This window comes from Mya arenaria, chromosome 10, assembly GCF_026914265.1.
Source record: "Mya arenaria isolate MELC-2E11 chromosome 10, ASM2691426v1".
Lineage (NCBI taxonomy): Eukaryota > Metazoa > Mollusca > Bivalvia > Myida > Myidae > Mya > Mya arenaria.
Window position 1 is genome coordinate 25,015,998 of NC_069131.1, and position 25,618 is coordinate 25,041,615.

At 37.3% G+C, this 25,618-nt stretch overlaps 1 protein-coding gene across 1 annotated transcript in view; it reads right to left on the reverse strand.

Annotated features, from left to right (window-relative positions):
* The window catches only part of LOC128204507 (microfibril-associated glycoprotein 4-like), a 45,954-nt gene that overhangs the window by 15,467 nt on the left and 4,869 nt on the right, over positions 1-25,618 (reverse strand). The window contains exon 8 of the mRNA XM_052905920.1: positions 23,976-24,140. Coding sequence (XP_052761880.1) covers positions 23,976-24,140 — 165 coding nt within the window. The remainder of the gene's footprint in view (positions 1-23,975; positions 24,141-25,618) is intronic.

Consider the following 25,618-nt stretch of genomic DNA (forward strand, 5'->3'; position numbering starts at 1 on the left):
TGCCAACGCTCACTTAACTTTCGTGATAGTTCGTTCAGTAAACAACCAACAACTGTTCAAGTGTTCTAAGTCTTTATTTTGTTATGTACCTTCTTAAGTATCATACGGGCTATATGTCCAGTTTATGCCCAAAACCTAACCTTCACTAACTGAGTACCATGCTTTCATATATACTGCTGATTTCGTCTAGTTTGTGACAGGTATGCATATCTAATTTCTTGTTATATACAAAAAGATGTATTCTACAGTCATGAACTGTCACGCTAATTGGTCTAATAGCCAGAGGCTATCACGAACTGTCAGCATCTAAGTGAATCTACATTTGATCACCATGTCAACTATAATTGATTAATGATAAAGTAGATGATCGGTAACAAAAATTTAAAAGGAGTTGGTGAATATGAAGGTACGGTTTTGTTTTGGTTTTTATATGAACTATGAAGAAACAATAATACATGCAAATAAATTATACCCGAAACCAAATATGAAAAATAATCAATAGCAACAAACACAATACACTAAACCGAAATAATAATAATAAATGAGTTCAACACTTTTGAAAAGTCACTGAAATTGTCCCTAGTCGACACTGTTGACGTCTATGGTAATGTTCGTGGGTGGTGACCGTGGGCGGTCACTTGAGCAGCTGGAGCACGTCCATGTAAGTGGCAAGACCGGAAGGATGGGCGAAGCTGCTGGTCCTTGAGGCGGCAGCTCTAGATGCGCTGAGGCACGTGTCCAAACGCTTTGGAACACGGCCGTTTTCCTGGTGAGGGCTCTCACCGACCTGCGAGAAACTGGCCTCACAGCAGCAGACGCAGACATGGACCTGGCGTTGGGCCGCTACACAGTGAATTTTCTCATGTACTTCAGTGAATAAGTCCATAAATAGGTAAACGATTTTTATGTACAAGTTCATTAATGATGTCCATCAATATTGTGGTATCGTCGGCTGACGATTTTATTAGTGACATATCAGAAGTCCCGGTGGCTATCAACAATTTTAATTGTGGCCCTCAGGGTTTAAATCCATCCGATCCAAGCAAGGATAAAGTCGTTGGATGGCTTCGGACATTGGGTTCGCAGCCGACGTTGATTGGTTGCAGATACCCGGTTTTTCAGGCCTCGCCTCTGATTTGGCGAGAGTAGATTCCTCACTGGCCTTGTAGACGACCTGACTGTATTGTAACAAAAATTTAAAAGGAGTTGGTGAATATGAAGGTACGGTTTTGTTTTGGTTTTTATATGAACTATGAAGAAACAATAATACATGCAAATAAATTATACCCGAAACCAAATATGAAAAATAATCAATAGCAACAAACACAATACACTAAACCGAAATAATAATAATAAATGAGTTCAACACTTTTGAAAAGTCACTGAAATTGTCCCTAGTCGACACTGTTGACGTCTATGGTAATGTTCGTGGGTGGTGACCGTGGGCGGTCACTTGAGCAGCTGGAGCACGTCCATGTAAGTGGCAAGACCGGAAGGATGGGCGAAGCTGCTGGTCCTTGAGGCGGCAGCTCTAGATGCGCTGAGGCACGTGTCCAAACGCTTTGGAACACGGCCGTTTTCCTGGTGAGGGCTCTCACCGACCTGCGAGAAACTGGCCTCACAGCAGCAGACGCAGACATGGACCTGGCGTTGGGCCGCTACACAGTGAATTTTCTCATGTACTTCAGTGAATAAGTCCATAAATAGGTAAACGATTTTTATGTACAAGTTCATTAATGATGTCCATCAATATTGTGGTATCGTCGGCTGACGATTTTTTTAGTGACATATCAGAAGTCCCGGTGGCTATCAACAATTTTAATTGTGGCCCTCAGGGTTTAAATCCATCCGATCCAAGCAAGGATAAAGTCGTTGGATGGCTTCGGACATTGGGTTCGCAGCCGACGTTGATTGGTTGCAGATACCCGGTTTTTCAGGCCTCGCCTCTGATTGGGCGAGAGTAGATTCCTCACTGGCCTTGTAGACCACCTGACTGTATTGTGGGTGGGGTTTGGGACGCGATCGGTTAGGAATACATTTGAGGAAGGCAGAATGATATTTACAAAGAATGAGAACGGTCACACTGACAAGCAGAACACCAGCTGTTATGATTGTAATTAATTTCCATAGTGGCCACCCAGAGGATACGTCAAGGACAGAATTGGGTAAGTAAATTAATTTATTCATTAAAGCTGTTAAGGGAAGTTCGTACTTCGCCGTTGTGTTCCGCGTCAACCCTGTTCTTGAATATCTTCGGTCAGCAGGCGCCAAACTTTTACGTGTCGCGTAATGCCAACGCTCACTTAACTTTCGTGATAGTTCGTTCAGTAAACAACCAACAACTGTTCAAGTGTTCTAAGTCTTTATTTTGTTATGTACCTTCTTAAGTATCATACGGGCTATATGTCCAGTTTATGCCCAAAACATAACCTTCACTAACTGAGTACCATGCTTTCATATATACTGCTGATTTCGTCTAGTTTGTGACAGGTATGCATATCTAATTTCTTGTTATATACAAAAAGATGTATTCTACAGTCATGAACTGTCACGCTAATTGGTCTAATAGCCAGCGGCTATCACGAACTGTCAGCATCTAAGTGAATCTACATTTGATCACCATGTCAACTATAATTGATTAATGATAAAGTAGATGATCGGTAACAAAAATTTAAAAGGAGTTGGTGAATATGAAGGTACGGTTTTGTTTTGGTTTTTATATGAACTATGAAGAAACAATAATACATGCAAATAAATTATACCCGAAACCAAATATGAAAAAATAGTCAATAGCAACAAACACAATACACTAAACCGAAATAATAATAATAAATGAGTTCAACACTTTTGAAAAGTCACTGAAATTGTCCCTAGTCGACACTGTTGACGTCTATGGTAATGTTCGTGGGTGGTGACCGTGGGCGGTCACTTGAGCAGCTGGAGCACGTCCATGTAAGTGGCAAGACCGGAAGGATGGGCGAAGCTGCTGGTCCTTGAGGCGGCAGCTCTAGATGCGCTGAGGCACGTGTCCAAACGCTTTTGAACACGGCCGTTTTCCTGGTGAGGGCTCTCACCGACCTGCGAGAAACTGGCCTCACAGCAGCAGACGCAGACATGGACCTGGCGTTGGGCTGCTACACAGTGAATTTTCTCATGTACTTCAGTGAATAAGTCCATAAATAGGTAAACGATTTTTATGTACAAGTTCATTAATGATGTCCATCAATATTGTGGTATCGTCGGCTGACGATTTTTTTAGTGACATATCAGAAGTCCCGGTGGCTATCAACAATTTTAATTGTGGCCCTCAGGGTTTAAATCCATCCGATCCAAGCAAGGATAAAGTCGTTGGATGGCTTCGGACATTGGGTTCGCAGCCGACGTTGATTGGTTGCAGATACCCGGTTTTTCAGGCCTCGCCTCTGATTGGGCGAGAGTAGATTCCTCACTGGCCTTGTAGACCACCTGACTGTATTGTGGGTGGGGTTTGGGACGCGATCGGTTAGGAATACATTTGAGGAAGGCAGAATGATATTTACAAAGAATGAGAACGGTCACACTGACAAGCAGAACACCAGCTGTTATGATTGTAATTAATTTCCATAGAGGCCACCCAGAGGATACGTCAAGGACAGAATTGGGTAAGTAAATTAATTTATTCATTAAAGCTGTTAAGGGAAGTTCGTACTTCGCCGTTGTGTTCCGCGTCAACCCTGTTCTTGAATATCTTCGGTCAGCAGGCGCCAAACTTTTACGTGTCGCGTAATGCCAACGCTCACTTAACTTTCGTGATAGTTCGTTCAGTAAACAACCAACAACTGTTCAAGTGTTCTAAGTCTTTATTTTGTTATGTACCTTCTTAAGTATCATACGGGCTATATGTCCAGTTTATGCCCAAAACATAACCTTCACTAACTGAGTACCATGCTTTCATATATACTGCTGATTTCGTCTAGTTTGTGACAGGTATGCATATCTAATTTCTTGTTATATACAAAAAGATGTATTCTACAGTCATGAACTGTCACGCTAATTGGTCTAATAGCCAGCGGCTATCACGAACTGTCAGCATCTAAGTGAATCTACATTTGATCACCATGTCAACTATAATTGATTAATGATAAAGTAGATGATCGGTAACAAAAATTTAAAAGGAGTTGGTGAATATGAAGGTACGGTTTTGTTTTGGTTTTTATATGAACTATGAAGAAACAATAATACATGCAAATAAATTATACCCGAAACCAAATATGAAAAAATAATCAATAGCAACAAACACAATACACTAAACCGAAATAATAATAATAAATGAGTTCAACACTTTTGAAAAGTCACTGAAATTGTCCCTAGTCGACACTGTTGACGTCTATGGTAATGTTCGTGGGTGGTGACCGTGGGCGGTCACTTGAGCAGCTGGAGCACGTCCATGTAAGTGGCAAGACCGGAAGGATGGGCGAAGCTGCTGGTCCTTGAGGCGGCAGCTCTAGATGCGCTGAGGCACGTGTCCAAACGCTTTGGAACACGGCCGTTTTCCTGGTGAGGGCTCTCACCGACCTGCGAGAAACTGGCCTCACAGCAGCAGACGCAGACATGGACCTGGCGTTGGGCTGCTACACAGTGAATTTTCTCATGTACTTCAGTGAATAAGTCCATAAATAGGTAAACGATTTTTATGTACAAGTTCATTAATGATGTCCATCAATATTGTGGTATCGTCGGCTGACGATTATTTTAGTGACATATCAGAAGTCCCGGTGGCTATCAACAATTTTAATTGTGGCCCTCAGGGTTTAAATCCATCCGATCCAAGCAAGGATAAAGTCGTTGGATGGCTTCGGACATTGGGTTCGCAGCCGACGTTGATTGGTTGCAGATACCCGGTTTTTCAGGCCTCGCCTCTGATTGGGCGAGAGTAGATTCCTCACTGGCCTTGTAGACCACCTGACTGTATTGTGGGTGGGGTTTGGGACGCGATCGGTTAGGAATACATTTGAGGAAGGCAGAATGATATTTACAAAGAATGAGAACGGTCACACTGACAAGCAGAACACCAGCTGTTATGATTGTAATTAATTTCCATAGTGGCCACCCAGAGGATACGTCAAGGACAGAATTGGGTAAGTAAATTAATTTATTCATTAAAGCTGTTAAGGGAAGTTCGTACTTCGCCGTTGTGTTCCGCGTCAACCCTGTTCTTGAATATCTTCGGTCAGCAGGCGCCAAACTTTTACGTGTCGCGTAATGCCAACGCTCACTTAACTTTCGTGATAGTTCGTTCAGTAAACAACCAACAACTGTTCAAGTGTTCTAAGTCTTTATTTTGTTATGTACCTTCTTAAGTATCATACGGGCTATATGTCCAGTTTATGCCCAAAACCTAACCTTCACTAACTGAGTACCATGCTTTCATATATACTGCTGATTTCGTCTAGTTTGTGACAGGTATGCATATCTAATTTCTTGTTATATACAAAAAGATGTATTCTACAGTCATGAACTGTCACGCTAATTGGTCTAATAGCCAGCGGCTATCACGAACTGTCAGCATCTAAGTGAATCTACATTTGATCACCATGATGAAGTATTTACTTTTTGATACAAATAAACTTTGAATTCTATTATTGATTTTTGTTATTACTTTAAAGTGTTTCATACGTAACTTTTATGTTACGTGACACTTTAAAGTTGATACGTAACGACGTTACGTGACATTCGTCCGATTTTTCTTAAAAGAAATATTTCATCATGGGAATTATTTCATCTTACTTAATATATTTTAATTTAATTTCATTTCGATATCTGAAACCAGAGAAAAAAATAATGTTTTGTTTTGCCACCAATAACCCTTGCGTTATACTTTTTATCCCCATAATTTTTCCCAATATTTTTTTTATCAATTTAACAAGCGCCAATTTAAATCTAACAAGCGTTGAAGTTCAACGTGCAACGCGTTTCCGCCCTAATCTTTTTTTAGGAAGTGTCATAAAAGGTGATAATTATTTCGGTAAAGATCGGAGAAACTATCATTACTTAAACCCGCAAGGTTAATTGGTGTCAAAGTGAATTGCTCGCGATAATGATGACACTTGCTAATGATGAGGTGTCAACAGGAATGGTGTTAATGGAGACATTTGATCGGAGAGAAATACTCTTCGGTATTTAAACTTGAGAAAACCCTGTCAACTATAATTGATTAATGATAAAGTAGATGATCGGTAACAAAAATTTAAAAGGAGTTGGTGAATATGAAGGTACGGTTTTGTTTTGGTTTTTATATGAACTATGAAGAAACAATAATACATGCAAATAAATTATACCCGAAACCAAATATGAAAAATAATCAATAGCAACAAACACAATACACTAAACCGAAATAATAATAATAAATGAGTTCAACACTTTTGAAAAGTCACTGAAATTGTCCCTAGTCGACACTGTTGACGTCTATGGTAATGTTCGTGGGTGGTGACCGTGGGCGGTCACTTGAGCAGCTGGAGCACGTCCATGTAAGTTGCAAGACCGGAAGGATGGGCGAAGCTGCTGGTCCTTGAGGCGGCAGCTGTAGATGCGCTGAGGCACGTGTCCAAACGCTTTGGAACACGGCCGTTTTCCTGGTGAGGGCTCTCACCGACCTGCGAGAAACTGGCCTCACAGCAGCAGACGCAGACATGGACCTGGCGTTGGGCTGCTACACAGTGAATTTTCTCATGTACTTCAGTGAATAAGTCCATAAATAGGTAAACGATTTTTATGTACAAGTTCATTAATGATGTCCATCAATATTGTGGTATCGTCGGCTGACGATTTTTTTAGTGACATATCAGAAGTCCCGGTGGCTATCAACAATTTTAATTGTGGCCCTCAGGGTTTAAATCCATCCGATCCAAGCAAGGATAAAGTCGTTGGATGGCTTCGGACATTGGGTTCGCAGCCGACGTTGATTGGTTGCAGATACCCGGTTTTTCAGGCCTCGCCTCTGATTGGGCGAGAGTAGATTTCTCACTGGCCTTGTAGACCACCTGACTGTATTGTGGGTGGGGTTTGGGACGCGATCGGTTAGGAATACATTTGAGGAAGACAGAATGATATTTACAAAGAATGAGAACGGTCACACTGACAAGCAGAACACCAGCTGTTATGATTGTAATTAATTTCCATAGTGGCCACCCAGAGGATACGTCAAGGACAGAATTGGGTAAGTAAATTAATTTATTCATTAAAGCTGTTAAGGGAAGTTCGTACTTCGCCGTTGTGTTCCGCGTCAACCCTGTTCTTGAATATCTTCGGTCAGCAGGCGCCAAACTTTTACGTGTCGCGTAATGCCAACGCTCACTTAGCTTTCGTGATAGTTCGTTCAGTAAACAACCAACAACTGTTCAAGTGTTCTAAGTCTTTATTTTGTTATGTACCTTCTTAAGTATCATACGGGCTATATGTCCAGTTTATGCCCAAAACATAACCTTCACTAACTGAGTACCATGCTTTCATATATACTGCTGATTTCGTCTAGTTTGTGACAGGTATGCATATCTAATTTCTTGTTATATACAAAAAGATGTATTCTACAGTCATGAACTGTCACGCTAATTGGTCAAATAGCCAGCGGCTATCACGAACTGTCAGCATCTAAGTGAGTCTACATTTGATCACCATGATGAAGTATTTACAAAGAATGAGAACGGTCACACTGACAAGCAGAACACCAGCTGTTATGATTGTAATTAATTTCCATAGTGGCCACCCAGAGGATACGTCAAGGACAGAATTGGGTAAGTAAATTAATTTATTCATTAAAGCTGTTAAGGGAAGTTCGTACTTCGCCGTTGTGCTCCGCGTCAACCCTGTTCTTGAATATCTTCGGTCAGCAGGCGCCAAACTTTTACGTGTCGCGTAATGCCAACGCTCACTTAACTTTCGTGATAGTTCGTTCAGTAAACAACCAACAACTGTTCAAGTGTTCTAAGTCTTTATTTTGTTATGTACCTTCTTAAGTATCATACGGGCTATATGTCCAGTTTATGCCCAAAACATAACCTTCACTAACTGAGTACCATGCTTTCATATATACTGCTGATTTCGTCTAGTTTGTGACAGGTATGCATATCTAATTTCTTGTTATATACAAAAAGATGTATTCTACAGTCATGAACTGTCACGCTAATTGGTCTAATAGCCAGCGGCTATCACGAACTGTCAGCATCTAAGTGAATCTACATTTGATCACCATGTCAACTATAATTGATTAATGATAAAGTAGATGATCGGTAACAAAAATTTAAAAGGAGTTGGTGAATATGAAGGTACGGTTTTGTTTTGGTTTTTATATGAACTATGAAGAAACAATAATACATGCAAATAAATTATACCCGAAACCAAATATGAAAAATAATCAATAGCAACAAACACAATACACTAAACCGAAATAATAATAATAAATGAGTTCAACACTTTTGAAAAGTCACTGAAATTGTCCCTAGTCGACACTGTTGACGTCTATGGTAATGTTCGTGGGTGGTGACCGTGGGCGGTCACTTGAGCAGCTGGAGCACGTCCATGTAAGTGGCAAGACCGGAAGGATGGGCGAAGCTGCTGGTCCTTGAGGCGGCAGCTCTAGATGCGCTGAGGCACGTGTCCAAACGCTTTGGAACACGGCCGTTTTCCTGGTGAGGGCTCTCACCGACCTGCGAGAAACTGGCCTCACAGCAGCAGACGCAGACATGGACCTGGCGTTGGGCTGCTACACAGTGAATTTTCTCATGTACTTCAGTGAATAAGTCCATAAATAGGTAAACGATTTTTATGTACAAGTTCATTAATGATGTCCATCAATATTGTGGTATCGTCGGCTGACGATTTTTTTAGTGACATATCAGAAGTCCCGGTGGCTATCAACAATTTTAATTGTGGCCCTCAGGGTTTAAATCCATCCGATCCAAGCAAGGATAAAGTCGTTGTATGGCTTCGGACATTGGGTTCGCAGCCGACGTTGATTGGTTGCAGATACCCGGTTTTTCAGGCCTCGCCTCTGATTGGGCGAGAGTAGATTCCTCACTGGCCTTGTAGACCACCTGACTGTATTGTGGGTGGGGTTTGGGACGCGATCGGTTAGGAATACATTTGAGGAAGGCAGAATGATATTTACAAAGAATGAGAACGGTCACACTGACAAGCAGAACACCAGCTGTTATGATTGTAATTAATTTCCATAGTGGCCACCCAGAGGATACGTCAAGGACAGAATTGGGTAAGTAAATTAATTTATTCATTAAAGCTGTTAAGGGAAGTTCGTACTTCGCCGTTGTGTTCCGCGTCAACCCTGTTCTTGAATATCTTCGGTCAGCAGGCGTCAAACTTTTACGTGTCGCGTAATGCCAACGCTCACTTAACTTTCGTGATAGTTCGTTCAGTAAACAACCAACAACTGTTCAAGTGTTCTAAGTCTTTATTTTGTTATGTACCTTCTTAAGTATCATACGGGCTATATGTCCAGTTTATGGCCAAAACATAACCTTCACTAACTGAGTACCATGCTTTCATATATACTGCTGATTTCGTCTAGTTTGTGACAGGTATGCATATCTAATTTCTTGTTATATACAAAAAGATGTATTCTACAGTCATGAACTGTCACGCTAATTGGTCTAATAGCCAGCGGCTATCACGAACTGTCAGCATCTAAGTGAATCTACATTTGATCACCATGTCAACTATAATTGATTAATGATAAAGTAGATGATCGGTAACAAAAATTTAAAAGGAGTTGGTGAATATGAAGGTACGGTTTTGTTTTGGTTTTTATATGAACTATGAAGAAACAATAATACATGCAAATAAATTATACCCGAAACCAAATATGAAAAATAATCAATAGCAACAAACACAATACACTAAACCGAAATAATAATAATAAATGAGTTCAACACTTTTGAAAAGTCACTGAAATTGTCCCTAGTCGACACTGTTGACGTCTATGGTAATGTTCGTGGGTGGTGACCGTGGGCGGTCACTTGAGCAGCTGGAGCACGTCCATGTAAGTGGCAAGACCGGAAGGATGGGCGAAGCTGCTGGTCCTTGAGGCGGCAGCTGTAGATGCGCTGAGGCACGTGTCCAAACGCTTTGGAACACGGCCGTTTTCCTGGTGAGGGCTCTCACCGACCTGCGAGAAACTGGCCTCACAGCAGCAGACGCAGACATGGACCTGGCGTTGGGCTGCTACACAGTGAATTTTCTCATGTACTTCAGTGAATAAGTCCATAAATAGGTAAACGATTTTTATGTACAAGTTCATTAATGATGTCCATCAATATTGTGGTATCGTCGGCTGACGATTTTTTTAGTGACATATCAGAAGTCCCGGTGGCTATCAACAATTTTAATTGTGGCCCTCAGGGTTTAAATCCATCCGATCCAAGCAAAGATAAAGTCGTTGGATGGCTTCGGACATTGGGTTCGCAGCCGACGTTGATTGGTTGCAGATACCCGGTTTTTCAGGCCTCGCCTCTGATTGGGCGAGAGTAGATTCCTCACTGGCCTTGTAGACCACCTGACTGTATTGTGGGTGGGGTTTGGGACGCGATCGGTTAGGAATACATTTGAGGAAGGCAGAATGATATTGACAAAGAATGAGAACGGTCACACCGACAAGCAGAACACCAGCTGTTATGATTGTAATTAATTTCCATAGTGGCCACCCAGAGGATACGTCAAGGACAGAATTGGGTAAGTAAATTAATTTATTCATTAAAGCTGTTAAGGGAAGTTCGTACTTCGCCGTTGTGTTCCGCGTCAACCCTGTTCTTGAATATCTTCGGTCAGCAGGCGCCAAACTTTTACGTGTCGCGTAATGCCAACGCTCACTTAACTTTCGTGATAGTTCGTTCAGTAAACAACCAACAACTGTTCAAGTGTTCTAAGTCTTTATTTTGTTATGTACCTTCTTAAGTATCATACGGGCTATATGTCCAGTTTATGCCCAAAACCTAACCTTCACTAACTGAGTACCATGCTTTCATATATACTGCTGATTTCGTCTAGTTTGTGACAGGTATGCATATCTAATTTCTTGTTATATACAAAAAGATGTATTCTACAGTCATGAACTGTCACGCTAATTGGTCTAATAGCCAGCGGCTATCACGAACTGTCAGCATCTAAGTGAATCTACATTTGATCACCATGATGAAGTATTTACAAAGAATGAGAACGGTCACACTGACAAGCAGAACACCAGCTGTTATGATTGTAATTAATTTCCATAGTGGCCACCCAGAGGATACGTCAAGGACAGAATTGGGTAAGTAAATTAATTTATTCATTAAAGCTGTTAAGGGAAGTTCGTACTTCGCCGTTGTGTTCCGCGTCAACCCTGTTCTTGAATATCTTCGGTCAGCAGGCGCCAAACTTTTACGTGTCGCGTAATGCCAACGCTCACTTAACTTTCGTGATAGTTCGTTCAGTAAACAACCAACAACTGTTCAAGTGTTCTAAGTCTTTATTTTGTTATGTACCTTCTTAAGTATCATACGGGCTATATGTCCAGTTTATGCCCAAAACCTAACCTTCACTAAATGAGTACCATGCTTTCATATATACTGCTGATTTCGTCTAGTTTGTGACAGGTATGCATATCTAATTTCTTGTTATATACAAAAAGATGTATTCTACAGTCATGAACTGTCACGCTAATTGGTCTAATAGCCAGCGGCTATCACGAACTGTCAGCATCTAAGTGAATCTACATTTGATCACCATGATGAAGTATTTACTTTTTGATACAAATAAACTTTGAATTCTATTATTGATTTTTGTTATTACTTTAAAGTGTTTCATACGTAACTTTTATGTTACGTGACACTTTAAAGTTGATACGTAACGACGTTACGTGACATTCGTCCGATTTTTCTTAAAAGAAATATTTCATCATGGGAATTATTTCATCTTACTTAATATATTTTAATTTAATTTCATTTCGATATCTGAAACCAGAGAAAAAAATAATGTTTTGTTTTGCCACCAATAACCCTTGCGTTATACTTTTTATCCCCATAATTTTTCCCAATATTTTTTTTATCAATTTAACAAGCGCCAATTTAAATCTAACAAGCGTTGAAGTTCAACGCGCAACGCGTTTCCGCCCTAATCTTTTTTTAGGAAGTGTCATAAAAGGTGATAATTATTTCGGTAAAGATCGGAGAAACTATCATTACTTAAACCCGCAAGGTTAATTGGTGTCAAAGTGAATTGCTCGCGATAATGATGACACTTGCTAATGATGAGGTGTCAACAGGAATGGTGTTAATGGAGACTTTTGATCGGAGAGAAATACTCTTCGGTATTTAAACTTGAGAAAACCCTGTCAACTATAATTGATTAATGATAAAGTAGATGATCGGTAACAAAAATTTAAAAGGAGTTGGTGAATATGAAGGTACGGTTTTGTTTTGGTTTTTATATAATAATAATATAATAATAATAATATCTTTATTTCAAGAAGGTGACATATTAAGATCATGTACAAAACTACAGAATCTTATTTTCGATATGGCCCTCTGAAACAGAATGAAAATATGGCAAATAATCATAAGACAAACATGAAGACGATGCTAACAACGATGACGATGATGATGATGATTATAAGTATGCTGTTGATGCTGACGATAATGATGCATATGATGACATGATGATGATGTTGAATCAATATTAGACAGATACTCTCAGTTAAATATAATTATGAATAAAACATCACAATTTGTATAATCACAAGTTTCCTATGAGGTACTGTTTGACCTTTATTTTATACGTATTAAAGTTTTTTGATTCTCGTATTTCCAAAGGTATATTATTCCAAACAATTCTGCTGTAATATGTAAAGATGCTTTCATATAATTAGTACGAGGTCTAGTTTGTAAAACAATATCTTTGTGTGCCATTGATCTTAGCATATATACATTATTGTCTGAAACTGTTACTAATTCTGACATATATGATGGAGCCATGCTATTCAACGTCTTGTAAACTAATACTGCTGCGTGGTATTTACATCTATCCGAGAAGTTTAGCCATTTTAGTTCTTTAAATAGATTTGTTGATGAATCTCGTTTAGATTTACCAAGTATGATTTTTGCAATTCGTTTTTGTAAGTTATTTATTTTATTCACATATGAATTGGTTCCCTTGCCCCAGACCAAGCAGCCGTAATCAAAATTTGGCAGAATATATGCATTGTAAAACATTCGTTTTGTATCAGGTGTGAGGAAATATATTATATTTTTTAGAAGTGCAATTTTCTTATTCAGATTTTTACAAACATAATCGATTTGCACATGCCAGTTTAGTGTATTATCTATATACAACCCTAATAACTTTTGCACAACAACATTAACTATTTGAACATCATTAATAAAAAGTTCAAGATTCCCAGTGTTTTTTAATTTATTTGCAGACCCTAATAACATGCATTTAGTCTTGGAAGGATGCAATGACATATTATTTAGTTGACACCACTTATTAACATAATTTAAATGATGTTGTAATTTATTTTGAATATCCGTCAACTGATATCCAGATTCATAAAGTGTTGAGTCATCTGCATATAGATCTATATTTAATGTTGGATGCATAACTGCAATATCATTTATGTATAAAATAAAAAGCAAGGGTCCCAGTATGGAACCCTGGGGTACCCCAGATGTAACAGTGAGTTTTTGCGATTTAATTTTGCCAATCTTTACAATTTGGTTTCTATTTTCAAGATATGATTTAAACAAATTCAATGCTATTTCAGAAAAATGATACAGTTTCAATTTATAAAGAAGAATTTCATGATCAACTAAATCGAAAGCTTTTCTCAAATCCAAAAATATCGCACCAACTAGTTTACCACTGTCAACATCTTTAAGCCAAGTATCTATAAGTCTTATTAGAGCAGTGTTACATGAATGGTGTTTTCTAAATCCAGATTGTGTTTTGTGTATGACATCGGTTTTCTCAAAGTACAACTGTACCTGTGTCGCTATATGCCTTTCAAAGATTTTTGATATAGTTGGGAGTATTGAAATGGGGCGGTAATTATTGGGGTCCTCTTTGTTGCCCGACTTGAAAATTGGTATTACTCGTGCTTCTTTCAGTTTATCAGGGAAAACTCCATGCGCTATACTACTGTTGATAATTGATGCTATACAAGGTGTAATAGTATCACCAGATTGCTTCAAAATTTTGGGGCCTACTCCATCTATGCCTGTGGCCTTTCCAACATTTAATTTATCAATAATAGTATGGACTTCATAAGGGGTAATATGTTTAATCTCAAACCTATTTGTACCTAGTTTTGTATCTAGAATATGTTTTAAGTTTCTAAAATTTGTATTCAAAAACTTTGTTTTATTTATAATGTTTGAAATGCTTACAAAATGACTGTTTAATTCGTTTACAATATTTGACGGATCTTCAACCGGAAATTCATTAAATGTCATTTTATGAGGTAATGCTGTCAAAGTTGATTGATTCAAATGTGAAATATCTTTTAGATTTTTCCATAAATATGTCGGATTTTTATTGTCTTTTATTGCATTGTTGAAAAAATTCTTTTTACTTTTCTTTATCATAGAAGTTACTTTATTTCTAAGTATTTTATACTGGTCTATGTTGCCAGTTTTTCGGCATTTATCCCTGTGATTTATTATAGATATAATTTCCTCAGTAAACCAATCAGGCTGATTCTCGCGTTTCACACGTTTATCTTTGACTGGGGCATGTTTAGATAAAATGCCATTTAGAATTTCATAAAATCTTTTCAGTGCATCATTGGAATTTGACAATGAGTCTATTTCATCCAGTCCTGAAAACATCAATTCTGCCTGAAAAGCTTCTTTTTCAAATTTCTTAAAAGATCTATATTGTATAACTGTATGGCTATTAGGGGCCAATTTTGGTAATTTGTCTGTAATAGAATGTGTGAAACAAACGGGAAAGTGGTCACTTAGTGATAAGTGAGACACACACCATTCAGTTACATGATTACTCATATTCGTATATAAATGATCTATTATTGTAGAGTTATTTTTTGAAATTCTTGTTGGTGATTTGATTAATTGTTCCAAGCCATACTTCGTGGTAAGATCTGCCCATTTAGTGTTGTTATATTTGCCACTTTCCGGCGAATAATTGATATTAAAATCTCCAATTAAATGAAACCCAATATTAGAACTATCAGCTATTTCTAACTGCTTATCATATAAGTCAATCCATTTTTGTTGGGAGTTCGGAGGTCGATAAATGAAATTGATTAAGAACGATTTGCAATATAGACCATTAATTTCAAGCCAAATCGATTCAATGTCATTTACCTCGAGATCTAGACGTCTACGGTACTGTATATTATTGTTCACGTAAACAAGAATACCCCCTCCCTTTTTATGTTCTCGGTCTTTCCTTTCAAACGTGTAATTCTTAACTTGCAGCATATTGTCATTGATATCTGCGTGTAAAAAAGTTTCACATAAACCTAATATATTTGGCGAATACGATTGACAAAGGTGGTATTTAATTTCCTCAAGTTTCGGAAGCAAATGACATACGTTTAAGTGTGCACACCGAACACCCTTCTTATCAAACATGAACACAGTGTCACCTTGAGAAGAGGCTGCTGGAGTATATGTGTTTCCATTTGTTTCCATATTTGTATTAATACACTGCGAATTATGACTACCGCCCAACACACTCGTGCAATTTAGTTGACAGCATTTTTGGCTTATTATGGTGCTTACGTTGTTATCGGTATCGGTAATAATTTTATCAGATTTAATATCGGTTCCTAGCGAGTTGACGTGACCGTATAACGCAACATTATTTTCGATACAATTTGTGCTAGATCTATTCTCATTTTGCCAGACGTCGTATGTTAACTCAGAATGTATACTTTCGATGTTTTTACACGTTTCAATTTGGTCAACACACATAACTTGCCTAAAAAAACTGCATGAACATATTACCACATTACATTCCTGGCATATATTAGCTAAATGATGATATCTATTGCAAGAACGAGTTAAATCAATAGAGTGTCTGTCATGCTTATCCTATTGGGAATATCTTCCATTTTTTACCATTCTGAAATGAAAGTTATTCCTAGATTGTCTGGGAAACGTGCCCCACGTCTGCGTTGGAGGTGTGTTAAAGTGTCTCTGTGTTCTGTGTGTCTTCTGGTTACCGTCTCTATCACGAATAATATGAACTCGACTGTTTACAGTCGCAACTAGTGTTCTCGATCCCTGCTCAGTGAGATGAATTCCGTCGCGGGTAAAGTATGGTATCACTGTATCTCCGTTTCCGTAGACGAACGCCTGGTAGCAGTCGATGAGATCGGCTCCTGTTTCCCGGCTTACTTGTCGCACCCTGCTGTTAAACTCCGAAACGTCGGCGTCTCTGCGTGGACAGACGGTACAGAGGTGGACTTTACAACGCTGCTCCTGTAGTTTCTGAGTGACGTTCAAAATTTCTGAATTTCTGACATGCGCATGCGGCTAGCCGCCCCAAAGGGGTAGGCTACGCCAGCGGCATGCCGCATGCGCATGTCCCGGAAAAGAAGGTCCGTCATTACTGGCAAGCAGAATCACGAAAATTTTGGCGCTCTTTTTTCTGAGCTCACCTTTGTTGGAAGGTGAACAAAACATTTATTCAAAAAGTTAACAAGTAAAATCAATCTGAAATGTAAGCGTGTCAAAATCAAATGTCAATTCAAAAGTTAATTCAAAGCAGGTGCGCTAGGCATCTTGCACAACATCCTCATGGTAACCGTCTCTGTCCACTCTAGATGAGTCGTCACTTGGTGGATTCCCACGTTCCCGGCAGCTGATTCGTCTAGAAACTCTTCCTTCGTGTAGTGGCACTCTGCACCAATCACAAGAGCTGTCTTTCCGTAGTCTTTAGTAGTAGCTCCAGTGTCTGAAGATATGAACTATGAAGAAACAATAATACATGCAAATAAATTATACCCGAAACCAAATATGAAAAATAATCAATAGCAACAAACACAATACACTAAACCGAAATAATAATAATAAATGAGTTCAACACTTTTGAAAAGTCACTGAAATTGTCCCTATTCTAAATAAATGAATACAATATTAACCAGATTAACATTTAAGACACCGATAAAATTATCAATAATACAACTTGTTCAAAAACACAATTAAATTTTAAGGAAATAAATATTTGAAAACAACAAAGTAAAATAGAAATGAAGAAATGATAAAGATATGGTCAGCAGCAAGATTTATTATCGGGCCCTTAAACCCACCTCAATAACGCTTATCAGCAATCACATTGCAACACTTGTTTGTCTCTTTTAACTGCATATTAAAAGTTTCACAACTATTGCTTACATCTGATATAACACATTTTAATTTAAAGTTATCTCAGTTTGAATGCTACTAGGATGTATATGAAGAAAGGAAATCTTTTTTTTTCTTAAAGCTGCACTCTCACAGATTGAACGTTTTTACAACTTCTTTATTTTTTGTCTTGGAACGAGCCAATTTATTGCGAAAATCCATGGAAACAAGTTATATAAGACTGCTGACAAAAATAAGATCGCAGATTTTTATACTTCAAAACTTAATGTTTAATGCATTTTTCTTAGACCGTTAGTAACGGTTTAAGCCATAAAACATTATTTTTCGCAAGGTAATATGCGATCTGATCTTTTGTCAGCAATATTTTATCATTGGTTTGCAGTTATTTACGCAAAAATTTGCTCTTTCCAAGACAAAAAATAAAAAAGTTGTAAAAGTGGTATATCTGTGTGAGTGCAGCTGCTTTAATATTTGAAGTCCGCCCTGAATAATTTCGAAAGTGTAATGCCATGATAAGCAAATTGATTTCGTTGTCAAGGAAGTTCAAATGTATCTTTTTGCATAAATATCAAAACCGAATGCCAAAATCCAAATTTCCAACCTGTACACAAAAATTATCATAAAATAATTCTGAAGATCCTTTTTGCAATGATGAAGACGGGTCATGTGTTACAATCAAAGAATAAACTCATAGGTGAACGTTTTAGTATTAATATGTAGCCATTTTTACTAATTGAGTTGTCCGAACAGTTTCTATTATAATAAAAAAACACATGGTGTGTATTTTTTTTTCTCTCCAGGAATAAGATGCAGATTTTTCTTGGTTTGGCTGGCGCGCTTGTGCCTCATATTCCTAAACAACCAGCATCATAAATAATAGTTAAAGTTTGTCAAACATACAGTACAGTTCTTCTTCAACAAGTTGATTTACAAGGTCAAATAAAAATTTAAATTACATTACTGTTTAAAGTTTCACAAGTCGTGCTTTTATTATCGTTCTCTAAAGCAATGACTACGTTTGACTTGAGCTTTAATTGACATTTACTTCATATACTTTTTTCCGATATTAAAATATTTCTCAATACCGTTTTCGATCGAGTTGAGCGTTGCAGTCCGCAAATGTTTTTTTTTGAAGATTGAAAGATATCTTCAAGACCGTTTTTGGCTTACAGTTTGAATGACACCTCATAGATAAAATACTGTTCGTGTGTTTTTTTTATTCATTTCGTTATTACATCTCAAAGAACGTAACCCATTTCTTTATTGTTTTATTATAATTCAATTGTGCTTTACCTCCTAGTTTGTACAATGATACTTTCATTATTAGACTAAATGAAGACATATTTTTAAACCTTGTTAAGGCGAGCTTTTTCTAATAGTTGTCTTTGAATGTACCTCTTAGGAGCTAGCACTGTTGCTCCGTCTTGATTCCTTCGTTTACAGGTGATGTTTTAGAACTTGAAAATAAGTTGAATCGTGCTCTGATGAGGCATATATATTTTAATTTAATTTTAATTATTGATAAATGATGGAACACTTTTGAGGTTATAGCAACCCTCAAGCCCCAAGTAGACTCGAGTTTCATTGAACTCTTGTTCCACTGACCGTTCCAAGGCGGTAATCTCATCATTTAACGGTAAAACAATTTTGATAAGGGTATGGTTTGTTTGGGGTGTTTGTTTTTGTGTATGTGGTGTAAGTTTGTTTTTGGCGTTTGTATTTGTGTATGTGGTGTAAGTTTGTTTTTGGCGTTTGTATTTGTGTATGTGGGGTAAGTTTGTTTTTGGCGTTTGTATTTGTGTATGTGGGGTAAGTTTGTTTTTGGTGTTTGTATTTGTGTATGTGGGGTAAGTTTGTTTTTGGCGTTTGTATTTGTGTATGTGGTGTAAGTTTGTTTTTGGCGTTTGTATTTGTGTATGTGGGGTAAGTTTGTTTTTGGCGTTTGTATTTGTGTATGTGGGGTAAGTTTGTTTTTGGCGTTTGTATTTGTGTATGTGGGGTAAGTTTGTTTTTGGCGTTTGTATTTGTGTATGTGGGGTAAGTTTGTTTTTGGTGTTTGTATTTGTGTATGTGGGGTAAGTTTGTTTTTGGCGTTTGTATTTGTGTATGTGGGAGTAAGTTTGTTTTTGGCGTTTGTATTTGTGTATGTGGGGTAAGTTTGTTTTTGGTGTTTGTATTTGTGTATGTGGGGTAAGTTTGTTTTTGGTGTTTGTATTTGTGTATGTGGGGTAAGTTTGTTTTTGGTGTTTGTATTTGTGTATGTAGGGTAAGTTTGTTATTGGCGTTTGTATTTGTGTATGTGACTTTAATATAGTTTTGTTATAGTGAATTATCGTTTGGCTTCTTGCCTTGTGCCCTTAAACAGGTAATATTGTTTTATTCTTTCGACTACTGGGCTTGCCCCTGTATTTTTCATCGTATTATTGAAATGTTTGTTAAACCCTATTTATGATCTCCTTAGATCATAGAGGGTTTTCAATTCAACAAAACTGAGTTACTTTATTTTGTCTAAGTAATGCAAAACCAATATCAACATCTATTGCTGAACAGTCATTATTTTTCTAAGCTTAAAGTACCAGAAAATCCCACATTGCGTTATTTGTCTAGCAAGTTGCCGGCCAAAACAGCCTTTTGTAATATTTAACATTTAAATTTTATACATCTACACCCATTGCCCAACAACCGGAGAGTTTAATAATACATATCAGGACCATCAGGTACGCATGAAACCTCCAAGATACTGAGTACCCAACAAACCAAACATATGATTCATCAGATGTTCTGAAAACGTTAACTGGGTCAAACCACCAGGTACCTAACAAGCCACAAAACCGTTCTATACAACCCAATTATGTTCAAGAAAGTGTTGCTCTTTATTACAAACCGCTCTATGCAGGGGGTTACACGTATTCCGAATCTGCAACGGTTTAAGTGAGGTTTTGGAGTCTGATATGCATGATGGCATCAGAACTGAAAGACATTTAACACGGATAAATTGTAGAAAGTTTCCTTTATCAGTTTGGTTTTTAAAGTAAAATGACATTTAAAAGAAATATCGGCAGTATAAAATCAATGAATACGTAGCTTACAGGCGCTTAAAACAGTTCTGTAGAGTTTGCATTGGCACTACTTTGAAGATACAGGTGTGACTCGAGGAACTAATGTAAGAGGGGCGCAATATGTTCACATGCGCCCCTACCTCAGACTTTTATTTCGTATATTTTAAAATAGTGGCAGGGGGTTGGGGTACTCGCCTTTTTAAAAAAAAAGCAATCCTAGTCCGAAAGCGTGAATTTTTAGCGTATCATATTGTTTTTCTCCAATATTAACATAAAAAGCCACACCGTTTTCATAGTTGATGATCTGCATAGTTTCAAATTGTTACTATTACCTATCGGACATTTTTAACATGTCATAAGCGATTCTTTCTAACGATTAAGATCATTTTCTTTCTAACGATCATTGATATCAGCTCATACTAACAGAAGAGTTATAGAGGGCAAGGTTAACAATCAAACGGACTAATCAATATAAAATTGTATAGAAAAATAGACATTAAAGAAAAGACAAATAAATCGCTTTAAAATAAAAATAATAATAAAGTATTCAACACGTGGTAGTATAATATTATGGGACGTTTGTGACAAGTTTCATTTGTCACACAGTTTGTTTTCATTTATTACAGCTCTTCAACTGCATTTCTGTTCAGGTGCCAAAAGGTGGTTGAACTGTTATCAGCACACATTTAGGTGGTTAAACCAAAAGAAAATGGTCACGAAGGCTCTTGTACAGCAAAGGAATCGTCAGGAAATTAAAATACCACATTTAAATAATATTACAGTAGAAACCATTTTTTTAGCTTATACGTCCTTAAATATTCGCTTCCCACATTTGTAAACAACAGACTGGTCGAAGGTTTTCCTTCAATAACTATTTTATTCCGTAATCTAGAAGCATGAAATAAAAAGCCGAGGGACGCATGGTTATTGTAGAGCCGAAGGCGCGTCATGATATTTTGGAAATATTTACTTTATACTACTTACCAGGCGAAAACATGTGCCGAAAATCCTATTCTGTCATTGTTTCGCCGCCATCTTGCAAATCAGACTCCAAAACCTCACTTAAACCGTTGCAGATTCGGGATACGTGTACCCCCCTGCTATGCAGTCCCATACAATTAAGACTCAATGGTTACTATCCGTTTTTGGACGATGATGTCGCAGGCTCCATCGCCGGGTATGTAATTCAAGAGACACAGGTTGTACCAGTATCAAATCCCTGCTTGGTGCTCGGTTACGGGGGTAAGTATTGAATCAATCGGAATTCTAAGTACTACCTAGACCCAGGTAAGCTGTGATATTTTATCGGTGCTTTACACTGGGTATGATTAAGAATCAATGTGTTTTAAAATAGTGATTCATTTTCCTTTTTTTATAGTATCATATATGATTTATGTCTTAGAATGAATGCAGACAAGTCATGTTTAATTCGTTTGTTATTATATTCACTACATTTATACATTTTATCATACTGTTCATTATCATCATAATAGCTAAAGACAATTCTATTGAACTAGTTCGTGTTATTTTAGAAGTGCTTTGCACAATTACCTTTGTTGTATTAACATTGAAGTTGAATGCATTATGCATTGCCAATTCTGTTATTTATTGTGTGTTTCGTCTTTAACTAATTAAACAAGTATTTCCAACTGGCACTTCTTTTGAAAATGCCATGACTACAGTAACCTTAATAACAAAATGTGTCGACAGTATGAGATGTATGTATAGAGTTCTTTTTATTTAATTAAGCCCAAATCACATTTGCCTTGCTCTATGTAGCTTTCAAAAACACAACTGTATGCAATATTTAAATAAATTACTGTACTTATATCTATACCAATACAAGATAAATATAAAACAACCTGCTGGATTGCTTGCTCGTCCATAGAAAATAGTATGTAACGACACATTGATATAACGACATTCTTCTTATACCGACAATGTTATTAGGTTCATTCAGTTCCTTTTGTTTAGTAAATCATCTAGACCGACAACCTGTCTATACCGACAAAGAAAGTTGGATCCAGCAGATGTTGTTTGTGAAAATGCCCATGGTACAAAGCATAGTGCCACTTAAAGCCTAGTTAAATTGAAAACAATCTTGTTTGTTGAAAGACGTTAATAAATACATGTTACATGTATCAAATACTTCCAGCACTGAAAATACATATTTTAATTAATTAAAGAATAGCAGAATAGCAGCACTGCCAAGTGAACACAAAACGTTCAGCTACTTACAGTGTATACACATTCATCAATAATGCACATTCTTTATATAACGAATTTGATTTTCAAATGTATATATTAATGCTAAATGCAATTTGTTTGATTGTATGTTTATTATATTTTGTCGTTATTGCACTCTGCATATACTATTTCTTCGCATTTCGTATTTTCCCATTTTGATGAAATATGGGATGTCCGAACATATCAAACATAAGAAAGAAGCATTGGTAAGTTTTTAGTTTATAACAATTGAATACACAAGCCATCGTTACGTGTCTCCTAACATGAGACCTAACTTCGTTGCATGTGAAAAGCTAAATAAATGGTCAGTTATATATTAATATAATTTACATCGGCTTATTTGGACAAAATAAGCTAAAATTAAGTTATTGGTTTGCTACACCGCAAATAAATTGTCAGTATCTTTACTATTTATTACATTTCATCCAAATATTTTAAAGTTTGATATTTTTTAATACATAGTATGTAGCAGCTATCATTTATATCAGTGATGATTTAATATACATCCTACTATTATTTTTCAGTTATCTACATCGTAAGCTACGTAAATCGTCGGCTGTTAAGTGCGTCCAGTATAACTACTTTTCATGTCTACTTGTGCGCGCAATAATCGTATATTTCTGCCCGGAAACGTAGAATAAGTCAAGATTAAAGTTTTTGGTTTGACATTTGCTAATACTCGTACATACTATACACAGCTATAATTTACTGTACTGATAACTTTATTTATATCATGCAAAAACATGGAACAATTTGGCCGCACCATTTAACTCTCTACTGTTGTGCGGTTTGCCGTAACGGCAAAACCGCCTGTCGATTTCTCGTATTGGAAATTAAGGCGGGACAATTAAATTCCACACTGTAGAGTTTGTGACAAAAATAAAAGAGTAATTACTAATACATTTATAAACGTAAAGAAAAATAAAATAATTTCAACGACACGACAAAAGTTATTTTTCATTTGCCGACAAGCTTATGAAACAAAATGTCATGATACTTTATTAAATAATTCAAAAGCGGGAAAGGGTATGGGTCCCTAAAGACTCCAAAAAGCCATTATTATGTCATTTAAGTGAGGGCAAATGACTCAAATATACACTAAATGCAACACTTGAGACCAACATTTAAGGAAAAATCGAATAAAGTTGCACATTTTTGTCGGGGTGGGGAGGGGTGTAGGTGGGAGGTGGAGAGGGTGTTAAAGTCAAATTTTGGATCCAACCGGATTTGTTAAAAAGTCAAAGATATCTGACATACACATATAGTTATTTCATCATGTACAGTTACTGCACGTATTAAGTAAGACTCGTCGACTCACCAGCCGTTCCTTGACCATTTCCCCCAACATGTTGCATATATCCCGGGGCATCGTCGAGACTGAAGTCCGGCCACTCTTCAAACGCCGACGTCCCATCCGCCGCAGTCACCTCCATCCTGATTGTGGTCATCCCTTGGTCTGCCAGTTCCTTAATGTACTTAAGGCCTTGAATGATAATTATGTTTTGTTATTTCGAAATTACAACTTGGTTTGTTAAATAACCGTGATCTCATTCAATAAACGAATTAAATAGAAAACAGAGCGTCGCGAAGAGGAGCAAGTAAAGAAAGTAAAGAAAGTAACACTAAGAGGAAGCTCTTTTTACTTCTCAAAGTCAGCTTAGGATCAACTTAATATACCACTAGTAACCTCTACGAAGCCATTCCCGAGTCCTACTGACTCCATTGGGCTTCTGTGCCTTAATGAGGTTTAATACACTTGTACTACTGACCCAAACTAAGAAATCATTTCCACGCTTGGAACGAAGCATCTGTATATCTACCTAATCAGTTTCACTCATTGACCATCTTTTTGCTTTAAAAGCCTTTCTAGTTCAGATATGAATGCACCACGAGCAGCACCGTAAGGCCTCCATTCAAATGTCCATAATGCACGTAAAACACACGTAATTACCCAATGCTGCAAAGTAAACGGTTGAGACCATCACGCTTCTCTGCAACACATTTTGTTCTCCCAAAGTTTCCTTCAGAAAGAAAATCAGGAAAGTGACCAATAATGTTTGTTTCTTGGAGTTAATGAAGGTCTGCCACGCCCATTGGTTGCATTATGACATGAGACATGAAATTCCCTATCAAATCCAGATTTAAGAAGAGGTGAAGAAACAGAACGAGATGAAAGGATAATCGGATGCATTACCCTATGTAAAAAAAAAAAAACGATACACGGGATATAAATTTCCTGGTTAAGTCGTTTTTAGTTATTGATTGGAATCCATTTTTTCTGTTAGCATGTCATAATATACGCCGTACCATTGTCGGATAGCCCCGATGTTTGCCGTTGGCGATTATCGTAATCATGAATAATTAATGAGGCAGGTTCAATGTTTCCAAAGCGGAAATATGACTCACATATGCATAGAAACTCATACTAATGTTTCTCCATAGAAAACAAAAAAAATATGGTATGGTGTTATAACTCGGACCGCTCGATCACAACTCATTTTAAAACAGCTACAAAGACCACTGGCCTGCGGAGACAACTTCTAATTGTATCATGCGATTTCATTGGAAGAAGAGTTGTTTCCCCTGTCTAATGCATCATCATATAAACGAGATTTTCTCAGTCAATTTCCCCTCGGTATGTATGATTGTCACGTAAGAAAGTACCGTGGTTGCCGACAATGACGCCGTACGAGACATCAATGATACTGGTCGTCAGGAAAGCGCCATATCGTAAGATGTAATAAATTGTATTGAATATAAAGCATAACACGAGTATTTTAATTTAATAATTTGATTAACATTTTGATAACATTTTGTTTTACGTGATCCATAATGTACCAGAACAGTTTTTATTAAATTAATCAACTACATATGTCGTAAACATTCCAATAAATACAGTCTGACCAGTCCTGGTACCATTTTATTTTAATTCATATGCTTTTTCGTGAAAGGCGCTCATGA